Source organism: Neovison vison, chromosome 7 (genome assembly GCF_020171115.1).
Source record: "Neovison vison isolate M4711 chromosome 7, ASM_NN_V1, whole genome shotgun sequence".
Lineage (NCBI taxonomy): Eukaryota > Metazoa > Chordata > Mammalia > Carnivora > Mustelidae > Neogale > Neogale vison.
The window spans coordinates 16,548,142-16,561,470 of NC_058097.1; the positions used below are offsets into that span (position 1 = coordinate 16,548,142).

Consider the following 13,329-nt stretch of genomic DNA (forward strand, 5'->3'; position numbering starts at 1 on the left):
CAGATGGCAGATTTTTGTTGAATATAGTCAAATGTTCATTAGCGAGCAAGGACTCGTCGGTAAATGGCATTACTTATGAATCACACCAAACATAGATTCACTTTTAAAACTTAAGTCTGCAGTTACCTGGGTGGCTCAGTCATTAAGCGTCTGCCTTCGGCTCAGGTCATGATCCCAGGATCCTAGGATTGAGCCCCACATTGGGCTCCCTGCTCTGCAGGAAGCCTGCTTCTCCCTTTCCCACTTCCCCCTGCTTCTGTTCCCTCTCTTGCTGTCTCTGACAAATTAAAAAAAAAAAATCTTTAAAACTTAAGTCTGCTTTGGTTCAGTCACCTGAAGTGAGAAGAAATAGAGGTGGCAAAAGATTAATCTCAAGTTTATCAGTTTTGAAACAAAAGAAGAAATCTTGTTAAAATATTTTGTTGAGCTAATATATAAAAACCACTCTTCCCGTGGGGAGTTTAGCTATTGTTTAAAAAAAAAAAGATAACAGATATACAGGTGTGCTCTCTGAACCTATTTTTGGTACCTTATTTTAACTTGTATCACTGATCTGCCAGATCTACTTTTTTTTTTTTTTTTAGAGAAATGGTTTCAAATGTGCCATTAAGCAGTCTCTTTCTAGCGTAAATTTCACTTATCATTACATGATAGGAGTAGGTCTATTGCTCAAAAACACATAATCTTGATATACAACATAATTATTTTATAATTGTCTGTCATCACACATTTATTGTCTATATACCCAGCACAGGGAAGGAGACAGCTTTAAAAAAGGAGGGAGAGTAGAGACTGCTGCTGTTGGTTTTTAAAGACAGTATGTCGAAAGTAAAAAGAATTCTAGATTACCATGCAATCTTGAAAGAGAGAGCACAGTAGCAAATGGCAAATTCCTCTGCTTTCATCTTCAGGAGGGGGAAAAAAAAAAGCCACAATAACAATTTAAATTTAACTAAGATTTCCAAACTTAAGACAGGATATAATAAATACCACCTGGTACATTACAGACCTGATAGAGATACACATACAAAATGAGTGAATATGGTTATGGTCAAATTCAACTTAAACTTGAAGTCTCTTTTCCTTACATAGATAGTTGATCTGACCAGAGCAATTTGCTTTGAGACCAAAGAGGTCAGTCATTTTACTTCTTCATTAGCAATTGAAAAAATATGACCTTTGGCTTTCTAACCAGCCATTCATTCATGGCATCTACGGTGGATGGCAGCAACGTGGAAATGTATGCTGGATATTTGGATAGTTTCAATATTACATACAATCAATAGCTTATAACAAGTGAAAATAATAAGAACAAAGTTCAGCATAAGTGTCCAAGATAAGATACAAAAAAGCAGAGAAAGTGCTTAAGTCTACAGGTCTTCCCTGAAAGCTTCAAAAATGTTTAAATTTTAAGTAGGTAGGGTTTTAATAGAATTTGCATAGCAGCTTACAATAGAATTTGCATTAAAAATATGGAGATTCCTCCATGTTTTTGACAACATACAAATATATCCACATGCACATAAATTAAACAAGAAGACCTGGAGGTTCTCACAAAATTAAAAAAAAAATCCATCATAACTTTTTCTCAAAAGTGGTCACACTTTTGTCCATCAAAATCATTTACAGTGAAAACTTTTTCTGAGAGAAAAATGATCTTGTCCAGATTCCACACAGCTTAATTTTTTTTTTTTTTAAAGATTTTATTTATTTATTTGAGAGAGACAGTGAGAGAGAGCATGAGCCAGGAGAAGGTCAGAGAGCGAAGCAGACTCCCCATGGAGCTGGGAGCCTGATGTGGGACTCGATCCCGGGACTCCAGGATCACGCCCTGAGCCGAAGGCAGTCGTCCAACCAACTGCGCCACCCAGGCGTCCCTAATTTTTTTTTTTTTAAAGAATAAATTTTGGTCTATTAGCTAAGTGTATTTAATCAGCTGAAAAAAGCTTTGTTACCATTCTGCTTAGGATGATAAATTAGGAAAACAAATAATCAGTGGCAACTTTTATCATTTGTTGGTTAGATTTTTCCACTTCTAAAAATGTAAGAAATAAATAATTCAATCTCTCCTGCCATCCAATAATGTTCCATAACAAAGTTTGTGAGGGTACAGCTGATAAAAACAGGCACGATCAGACTTCACCTAGCCTAAAAAGTGCTAAAACATGGCTTTAAAATAGGTGAATGATATGTAATCTTTGATTACTTGTACATGTCCCAATATTTAATCTGAAACTGTCTACTAGGTAGGTGAGTTTACAGTTATTACTATCTAATAAATACTGTATAAACATACATTAAAGTATTTCTTCATATAAAATATTAGATACTTATTTCCAGGTAAGGTTTGATAACTTCAGGAAAGGGCTTACCTTTTTCAGAAAAAGAGTAACTGAGCCTTTCTTTCTTTCTTTTTTTTCTTTGGAGAGGAAAAGGGGAAATTTTAGGAAATGAGGAGGAAGAATTTTTACACGCCAATTGGCTACTTGTAGACATCTGTGTGGAATATGGAGAAGATGTCAAAGCCCCAGGTCTGGGGGAACTGAGGGCACGGAAGCGGGTCCACTGGGATGACACTACTCTGCAGGTTCATTCCCATTCTACACATGGAAGCCCGCAACATTCTCAGCAATTTTCCTAATTCAAAATGAAAAAGAAATGACAAGTTAAGCTGTTCTAGAAAAGGTGTGAAATACCCCAAATGCCCATTTTTAGTTATCGTTTGAAAATAATTTGCCATATTTTGGCATCTTAATACAAAATACATATTTATCAAGGCTGTCCTATTCATAAAAAGCACTTCATTTGTGGTTTGAAAACTCCATAAACACACTTAATTGAAGGACAGGCTGGTCACCCATGATTGGAAAGCTATTGATGTTACACAGGCAGCTTAAGGGCTCTTGCTCTCGGGCGTGCTAGTGGTCAAAGGAAATCTCCCACACATTTTCATTTCACATTAAGACTCAAAATATTTAAAAAACCTTATGGACCTTGGTGTTAAACATGATGGTTCAAGCTTGAACAAAATGAGCCAGAATGACTCACACACTTTACCTTCTCCTGCTCACATGTTCATTACACCCTTTTTAGAGATCTTTTTCATATAACTGATGAGTACAGGGGCTTTTAAGTTTCCCCTGAAAATATTCTCAGTGGCTCAGCCTTTCACACTAACCAAGAAAACCTCAACCAAATGGCTTTGCTGCAAAGTCTGTGACTGCACTGTGCAACTTTTCAGGTTAATAATGCTCTCACTGCAAAGAATGTCTAAGCTCCCTTATCTGAGGGTATTATGTGTTGAAATTCTGCTTCCAGAAATCATAGCTGGACCGTCAAGATATTGCTTTTCTTCCCTTGCAAATTTACTAAAGATGGAACTAAACATAGGTCTATGAATCCTTAAAACATAAAAAAATTCTTGAAAGGCATATTCTAGTCTAGATTCCAATTTCCAGTTTTAAGTGGATCAAATCATTTATTTTTGGAACGGTAGCCGGGGGAAGAACTGTAATCTCTCCCCAGCCTCTGCATGAGGTTAATCTCATTGTACAAGGGGAAGAAAGATTGACTTATGGGCAGAAGAAGACAACGGAGTTACAATGTCTAACTCAAACTCTCTGCTCATGAGTCTGCTCTTCCAAATGTCCCACCTGGTCAGTCCACACTCACACCAAATAGCTCATGTTTTGCATTTATGGTTGTTGGGTTTTTCCTCCCCTGTTTGGAGTGTTACCCTCCTAGACTCCCTGAAGTGCTCACCTCCTCTTATGACACTCCTGATAGATCTAGAAAGTGAGAAGTATCCCTAGACTTTTCCTCCAAGAATACCGAGAACATCTGAGTCAACATCACCTTTTCTTTTAGATCTGGGGACTGTAGTAATCTTGTCATTATATAGCTATTATATTATTTTAAATGTTTTCAGATATATACCTCCTTCATAATTAGGAAAAACAAGCTGAGTGTGATTCTTTAATACCACAATCTTACTGCTACTAAATAATGATGACGTCTGGCAATGCTTAGGAAAACCCAGGTAGCTGTTCTGTGGCCTCATCACCCTGCCCACCAGAAAATGTATTATTAAGCCAACAGTGAGTCTTGAATTAGCAGCTGCCTGTCCATGCCACTCTGCTGCCACAAAGGGAGAGGACCAGGGCCAGGATCCAGCATGGGCTCACAAAGCCCAAAGCAATTTCACATGATGTTTGTGCTAAAGAGATGGCTTTATAGAGCCTACTCTTTAAAGAAGAGGGCTCTCCAAGATTTATCTTCCTCAGTGAGATCTACCCACTAGAAAAGATACTCCTAAGGAAACCCACCTCAAAGACTATTCCTCAAAACCAAGATGGATGATCTCCCTGGAATGGCAGTGATAATCCAGTTATTCAAACAGTGACTAATAAAGCTCCACTAACCCTAACCAAAGGCACATTTGGTAAGCAATAAAAAAATGGCTTAGGCTAAAATGAGGATTTTCTTTTAAAAGAAATCTTATCGCCTGGCTCCTACCAAAGATAAGTCAGAAAAACCTAAAACAAGCAAACCTCTTCTTTCAAATCAGTGGTTTCCTACTTGGTCACCATTAGAAAGGGAGTGGAAGGCAAGGCAAATCAAATTTCACAAGTTCTAAGTCCTAAAGTTAGCACTTCTGAGCGGCAAAGCTTGTGATGCGGTGGGAAAGTGGTGACCAGAGTGGGATGCAGGAGAGCCAGGACAGATGGGAGAACGCTTTGGTGTGCAATTCAAGGACTTCCTGGGGTGGAAGAATGAAGTGACGGTAAGCTCCAATAGCATGTAAGACCTATCCGGAATGGCCCAGAAGCACAAGCAGCTGTCAACTAGCACCTGGGAAAAGATGGTTGAACTAAGCAAGATGTTGAGGCTTGAAATAAATCCTACAAGAAGAAAATGAAAACAACTCTTGGATATTTGATTACGTCCAAAAAAACAAACAAAATAAAACTAAACAAAAACCCACAATGAGCCATCCTTCTTCAGAGGGGAAATAAATCTAGTGACTTAGAAACCACATTAGGAAATGAGGCAATAAATCAACAGCTTCAGTTTGGAGCTTATTAGAATCCTAGAATTTCTGGCCAAGGTAGCTTGTGAAAGGCAGGCTCTTCTTTAAACACAGTTACTGTTCAGCAGTGATCTGCAGGTCCTTGTCAAGGCACTGTGCTGGAGGAGAGAGCAAAGAGCTTTCTTTTTGTGCTTTTTTTTTTTTTTTTTTTTGAGGTGGAAATACTTCTTGTGACATTCAAGACTCTTTTCTGATTTTCTGCTGCTCATACAAGCAGTCCCATGCGAGTGACTTTGGCTGACAAGAACGTGTGCAACACAAATACGATCGGCTTCGGACAAGAGTGCAGGTCCACGGTCTGTGGAGAAAGCACACGAATGATCACTACCACACACAGAAGCTTTCATAAACAGACACAGAACGAACAAATTTGGATGTGTTGTTCTACTTTTTAGAAAGAATTTGGATTAAGAAAGTGTTGGGGCTCCTGGGTGGCTCGGTTGGTTGAGCATCTGCCTTAGGCTTAGGTCATGATCCTTGAGCCCCGCATCAGGTTCCCTGTTCAGTGCGGGGTGGCGTGGGGGGGGGTCTGCTTCTCCTTCTCCCCCTCCCCCACCCATGCTCTCTGTCTCTCTCGAATAAATAAATAAAATCTTTTTTTTTTTTAAGATTTATTTATTTATTTATTTGACAGAGAGAAATCACAAGTAGATGGAGAGGCAGGCAGAGAGAGAGAGAGGGAAGCAGGCTCCCTGCTGAGCAGAGAGCCCGATGCGGGACTCGATCCCATGACCCCGAGATCATGACCTGAGCCGAAGGCAGCGGCTTAACCCACTGAGCCACCCAGGTGCCCAATAAATAAAATCTTAAAAAGAAAAAAAAAGGTGCCAGTTTTATGGAAACATCTCTCAGGAACTTAAAGCCACAAATGAAAAGTATACTCTGAAGTAAGGTCACTCCAGGTAGTAATGAAACACTAGTGTGAACTTCCACATCACAGTTAGGAGACAAGTGGTGGGGAGCTGGAATCCACCATGCCTGGCAGGAAGAACCAAACGGAAGAAGATGGAAAACAAAGAAAAATATGCTATATGGAGATCATTAATAAGGATTATATTCCCAGGGGAATCAGAGTGAATGCAGCTGAATGTGACTATGGATGGGTATGATTTTTGGTATCCCTCACAGGTTTGTGGTAGGAATGCAACTCTTGAGGCTAGTTAGGAGGGCTAGTCATAGATTCCTAAGCTCAGGCCTCTATCTGGACAGCTGACACCAGGTGAACAAGGAGACCTGCATCGGGCTGTGAGTCAAGCCAGTCCTCAGCACTGATGCAGAACCAGGAATAGGGCATAGTTAACTATGCCTTTTAAAGAAAAATACAACTTTATTCAAAATATAAATTACAGAGCATGAATTTCATCATTAAACTTTGTATACATTAAATATAAAGCAGGGAGTAAAACTATATAGCCAGGAATAATCTAATACCTAGCTTGCTAAATGACAACTGCTATAAATAACTAGTTAATTTAACATAAGTTAATTTAATAGAAGCATTTAACTCTATTTAATGCTTGAGGCTTTAAAATATATATATATATTTATTTATTTATTTATTTATTTCCCAGAAAAATCAAATATACCAGAAATACAGATACAATGCTGAAATCCAAATGATTTTAAAGTGCTTATTGGTTTCTTGAGGCCCTTAAAACAGCCCTGACCTAATCAAAGACCTTTGGATGGGAAGTCAGTGATTTGATGTTTCAGACTATACTTCCCTCTGGCCTTCTGAGGGATGTTTCCCACTTCTTCTTCTTTTTTTTTTTTTTAATTTAAATTCAATTAATTAACATACAGTGTATTATTAGTTTCAGAGGTAGACTCATCAGTCTTATATAATACCCAGTGCTCATCACATCACGTGCCCCCCTCAATATCTTTCACCCCATCCCTCCCAGCCCCCTCCCCTCCAGCACCCTCAGTTTGTTTCCCATGATTAAGAGTCTCTTATTTTTTTTTTTTTTAAGATTTCATTTATTTACTTGACAGAGAGATTGAGATCACAAGCAGGCAGAGAGGCAAGCAGAGGGAGAGGGGGAAGCAGGTTCCCTACTGAGCAGAAAGCCCAATCAGGACTCGATCCCAGGACCCCGAGATCAGGACCCCAGCGGAAGGCAGAGGCCCAACCCATGAGCTGCCCAGGCGCCCCAAGAGTTTCTTATGGTTTGTCTCCGCTCTGACTTCATCTTATCTTATTTTTCCCTCCCTTCCCCCATGATCCTCCTCTTTGTTTCTTCATATATAATTCTCTTTCTCTGATTGACTTATTTTGCTTGGCATAATACCCTCTAGTTTCATCCATGTCGTTGCAAATGGCTGCTTCGAGCTTTTGAAAAGCCCTGGTCCATGGTCCAATCATAGTCTCCTAAAGGTTCATCATTTAAAATAAGATTTCTAGATATGATTTCTTATTTGGAAGTTATTTTCTCTACGATCTCTTTCAGTAATAAAATGTCAAGATTCTGTTTTGCAAATTTCCATCTACGGTGAGTGTCAACAGACATAATATTTCATTTATAAGTCTTGAACTTGGGGCACCTGGGTGGCTCAGTGGATTAAAGCCTCTGCCTTTGGCTCAGGTCATGATCCCAGGGTCCTGGGATGGAGCCCTGCATCGGGCTCCCTGTTTCTCCTCTCCCTCTCTCTGCCTGCCTCTCCCCCTACTTGAGATCTCTGTCTATCGAATAAATAAATAAAATCTTTTAAAAAATGATAAGACAGAAAAGGCATTATTGTACTCCTTTATCATAATTTATGATTTCTGAAGTAAACTTTACACACTTCTATGGTTCCCTAAGGAAAATCATAAATTCCTGCTGATCTTTCCTTTAAAAGACAAGGAGCTCTAAAAAAAAAAAAAAAAAAAAAAAAATGATGGTTGTGTGGAGATACCTCTGAATCTTTTTTCTCATCAGCAGAATTTCTGTAGCAACCAAGTCATTCTATTACTTTTAACTCATCTCAACCAACTACTAATAATAGCAATGGATAGAATTTATTTATTAAAGTTTACCAGCTTTTGTATTTTATAGCTCATATTTGATAAAAGCCTATTTCTTAAAAGGGCTATCCATTTTTCCCTTCTACCATTCAAACAAAACTTTTTAAAAAGGAACTATTTCCTGAAGTGGGGGAAAGAAACACACACACACACACAGGCCCCAAACCCAAACCCAATACATCTTGAAAACTAAAGAACAATTTCCTGACTCCAAATGGATGATATGTCCACACTTTTCTATACAAAAGGTAAAACACAATGAGAAAGAAAGAAAATACCTATTGGAGTAAACATGGTTTTCAGAAACACTCTTACCAGTTCTCCTTCAGGACCACCAAAATCCAGATACAGATTTCTAATGCCATCATCAGCAGACATTTTCAGCCTCTCAAAGGGGTAGCGGTACAATATGCTGCTGGAACCTCCATTCTCCTTGGAGATAGTGAACCCATTTTCATAGTGGACAGTGAATCTTACTTCTTGGCCATTTATCGTGCAGCCTATTGAAGACATGCAAAAACCATCATTAATAAAGTTAGCACTTCAGTTTTCAAATGGAAAAGGATTCTTCTGACTTCAACAAAGGAAAAAGAATCCTTTCTTGAGAATGTGTGATATCTAACTTATTTGGAACGACCTCAAGTAAGTTTTGTTCTTGTTGCTTGGGTCAATATCTAGACTGAGATGAGAAAGAGATGACCATAACTCTCCATGACATCTGATCTGATTCAGTTTGATTCAGTGAGTATCAATTAAACACTTGTGCTGGCAGTAGGCTGTGCATGGTACTAGAGAAGTGAGAGGCATGGTGCCTGCTCTCGAGAACTTTCTAAATGAATAGGCAGAAACGTGAAATTCCTAACTGTGCTGGGTAGAATGTACAGACATGACTAAACACTAGACTGAATGAGGCCAAAGTCAAGGAATAGTTTTCCTGGAGGAGAAGGTACTTCAGAGAGGCCCTAAAGAATAGGTCAAACTGGGGTGCCTGGGTGGCTCAGTGGGTTAAGCCGCTGCCTTCGGCTCAGATCATGATCTCAGGGTCCTGGGATCGAGTCCTGCATCGGGCTCTCTGCTCTGCAGGGAGCCTGCTTCCTCCTCTCTCTCTCTCTCTCTCTCTCTCTGCCTACTTGTGATCTCTCTCTGTCAAATAAATAAATAAAATCTTTAAAAAAAAAGAAAAAAAAAAAGAATAGGTCAAACTGGATGGGCAGTGAGTAGAGAAAGGTTTCAAATGAGCAAGAAGAAAGAACACCCAAAGGAGAGAAGGCAGAAATGCCTTTTAGGGGCAGTCACAGGGTTTGGTTGGTATTTGGGAAGAGGATAAAGATAATGTTTATTATCAAAGGTAAGAGCCATAGTTAGCAAAAATCATACTGTCAGTCCGATCAAAGATAAAATTCAAAGGATTGATCTGAATTGATAGGAAAAAAAACCCTTTGATCATTAAGACTGACACATGCCTTTTCTCAAGACTGGTGAAGTTTCCATTTCACTAACATCCGAGCACAGTTTTGTTGTTAGTACAGGGGCTGCAAGTGCAAGGCCCTCCGAGACCTGGGAATTCACACAACCCTTTGAGAGATGTACTTCACATCACCTAAAGGATCAGAGTCTCACTATGCTTGGTCACAAAAAGTACTTTCTAAACAAGCAAGTCCTCCTATCCAGACCCATCAGTGTATTTTTTCACTGCCCTTGCAGTGAATTAGTTAAAATAGCTCTGTGTTGAAGTAATAAGAAAAGAGAACAATAGACAAATATTGGCAGTGTCCCTTCTCAGCACTACTCAAAGAAGAGAACTTTGGCCCAAAGACTGAATTTTCATTATCCTCAGACAAAAACCCTTGGGAGGGGGGAACATGGATAAAACTACCTACCTGTAGAAAGAAATACAATGCAATAATCTCAGAATAAATGGTAAGGGTTTGGAGGAAGAACAGATAGATCCTAATCAGGGCAACTAGGATACAGTTTTCAAGGGAATTTTATTCTATTAACATCCCTGAAGCTATAGTGCAGTCAACGGTAGTGAGATTTGTTTGATGAGAAGAGGGGATCAGTTCTAGTCTAGAAAAGAGAAGCTCAAAGAACAAGGATTTGCTCAAGTTCTGGAAGCACTGGCTAGAGAAGGTGGGTGAGTATTTCTGCCAGCAGGTGTGTCATTACTGGGGAAAGATCAGGTGACTGCAGCTAGCAAAGACAAGGCATTAACCCCTTAAGAGCCTGCCATAAACCAAGTTGCCCAAAGATCCTGTTTAGGATTATTTCCTCCTAGGAGGGAAGAAAAGCAACACAAATGTAGTAGCTGTGTGTGTTACTTAAGAAAAAACAAGGGCCCCTAGGTGGCTCCATTGGTTAATCATCTGCCTTCAGCTCAGGTCATGATCTCAGGGTTCCTGGATCAGGTCCCATGTCAGGCTCCCTGCTCAGTGGGGAGTCTGCTTCTCCCTCCCGCTCTACCTCTCCCTCAAATTGTGCTCTCGCTCTCTCTCTGAAAGAAAAGAAAAAAAGAAAAGAATGAATCAAACAGAATATTGTTTCTGATTATCTCAACCTTGAAAGGAAAAAATAAAGGTGACACTGAATATGTCTGGGTTTAGACGTGAGTTTGTTTTCACTTAAAACTGTTAATTAATATCAGATAATTCTGAGAGTATGAATTGACCATAGCAATGTTGTATCTACAAGTCCTAGTTAAATGGTTTCTCCCCAAATGGTAAGTATATATAGTTGAAGCAATGGTGACTAATGATACCTCTCATCCTCAGAGGGTGTCAGGAGTAGTGCACTGAAGAGCAAAAAGTCTCTGACTGTGATTTAATGCGCATGTGTGTGTGTGTGTGTGTGTGTGTGTGTGTGTAATGTGTGTATGGCAGCCAGCTGTGATAAGTGGCCCAATTCTGATGGGATAGGATCTGGGACTTATTAGTGAAGCTCTGGGTTACTCCAGGTGGCTTATTATAACCATCCTGATGTCCTGATTCAACTAAAATCCTTTTGTGGACTATAAATCCACTATGTACCTCAATTTATAGGTAAGTCAGTAAAAAATGCAATGTGCTGATTTTGCTTAACAGGGCCATTATCAGAAATATAAAAAGACATCAACAGCATTCAAGGACAATCACAGAACATCAAATACTGAAGTTTAAAAGACAGAAAAAAACTACAGTTTTTGAAGTAATCAAGGGAGGAAGATTAACATTCAGCACCCAGCAGTGGGGGCTTTGTGTTCCTTTTGGAGGGTACGATGTGGGTTGATAGTGTTCAGAGATCAAGTTAGGGGAATGAACTTCATGGGCCTGGACCCAGAATAATCAGAAAACATACATGAAGTTCAGCAGAGTTGTGAATTATATATTTGTTTGTTTGCTCATTAAATCATTTATTCTTATTTTTTTAATTCTCTGCTCTCACAGGGCAGCAGGGATGACAGTTGGGCCATTACAAATAATCTACACTGTAGAAATCACTGTTTTGCTTTGTTTGTAAGATTTATTTATTTTAAAGAGAGAGAGAGAGAGCAGGGTGAGGGGCAGAGGGAGAGGGAGACAAAGAATCCCGAGCAGACTCCCCCTGTTGAGTGTGAAGCGCAACATGGGGATCAGTCTCAAGACACCAAGATCATGACCTGGGCTGAAATCAAGAAGCAGATGCTCAACCGACTGAGCCACCCAGGCGCCCCATGAAACCATTGTTTTGAACACTTTTTATGTGCCAGACACATAGTTACATGTTATATTATGTGTTAGGTCTGGGAGATGCAGAGTTAAACAAAAGATGCTTCCTATTCAGACAAGTGAGATAGAAAGAAAAGGAAATACGGATACAAAAAAAATGAACTACATCCTATACTAGGGAATTGGAGAAGACACTATATGGGAGGATAGAGGAGAGGGGAATAGTCTAATTCTGGGTAATCTTTTTTTAAAGAAGATTTTACTTATTTATTTGACAAGCAGAGATCACAAGTAGGCGAAAAGGCAGGCAGGGGAGGGGGAAGCAGGCTCCCCACTGAGCAGGGAGCCCGATGCGGGGCTCAATCCCAGGACCCCGAGATCATGACCTGAGCTGAAGGCAGAGGGTTAACCCACTGAGCCACCCAGGTGCCCCAATTCTGGGTTTCCTTAAAAGGCTTAATTAGAGGTGCTAATTCTCTGGGGTTTAAGTAACAATAACAAACATAACAATGGCCACTTTGCTGAGTGTATACTATACACCAGAATTAGTAAATCATGACATTTCAACTTTTCTAAAAATCTAATAAACTTTCAGCATCTTTGGGAAAATTTTATTACCAAGTAATATGTAAGACAGACACCTTCATCTCTTCTCTAAGTTCATTTCATCTGTGAGACTTAATTCATAACCAACCCACCACCTGGAATAGGGGTCAAGGACAAGGTGGTGACCAGGGATGGGGTGAGAGGCAGCGGGTGGGGGAAGAGTGAGAACGCTTATGTGCGCGCCAACCACCTAAAACCCAGAAATCTAGGGACGCCTGGGTGGCTCAGTTGGTTAAGCAGCTGCCTTCGGCTCAGGTCATGGTCCCAGGGTCCTGGGATCGAGTCCCACATCGGGCTCCTTGCTCGGCAGGGAGCCTGCTTCTCCCTCTGCCTCTGCCTGCCTCTTTGTCTGCCTGTGCTCGCTTGCTCTCTCTCCCTCTGTCTCTGACAAATAAATAAATAAAATCTTAAAAAAAAAAATAAAACCCAGAAATCTCCAGTTTACCACATGTACTCTCATCCAAGCTCAATCATTCTGAATGAAGTTCTCTGAGAAGAATCTCCCTGTATCATTAATAGTCTGCATTAGAATATTCTCTGACTTCATGTTTAAGGTTCAATTATTACACTCAAGTATTTTTTTTTTCCTTTTGAGAGAGAGTGAGAATCTTAAGCAGACTCTAGCATGGAACCCATCATGGGGCTCGATCTCACAACCCTGAGATCATGACCTGAGCTGAAATCATAGGGAATCAGACACTCAGGGTACCTGGGGCTCAGTCAATTAAGTGTCTGCCTATGGCTCAGGGTCCTGGGATCGAGCCCTGTGTTGGGCTCCCTGCTCAGAAGGAAGTCTTCTCCCTTTCCCTCTGCCCCTCCTCCCAACTCATGCACACTCTCTCTTTCTCTCTCAAATAAATAAAATCCTTTAAAAAAGGTCAGATTGGGATGCCTGGGTGGCTCAGTTGGTTAAGCGGCTGCCTTCAGCTCAGGTCATGATCCCA

General features: G+C 40.1%; 1 protein-coding gene across 1 annotated transcript in view; it reads right to left on the minus strand.

Moving 5' to 3' along the window:
- Nucleotides 1-1,835: 1,835 nt before the first annotated feature.
- The window catches only part of SNTB2 (syntrophin beta 2), a 113,799-nt gene continuing 102,305 nt past the window's right edge, over nucleotides 1,836-13,329 (minus strand). The window contains exons 6-7 of the mRNA XM_044255847.1: nucleotides 8,412-8,596; nucleotides 1,836-5,387 (exon numbers count right to left, since the gene is read on the minus strand). Of these exons, the coding sequence (XP_044111782.1) occupies nucleotides 5,295-5,387; nucleotides 8,412-8,596 (278 nt within the window). The 3' untranslated portion in view covers nucleotides 1,836-5,294. The remainder of the gene's footprint in view (nucleotides 5,388-8,411; nucleotides 8,597-13,329) is intronic.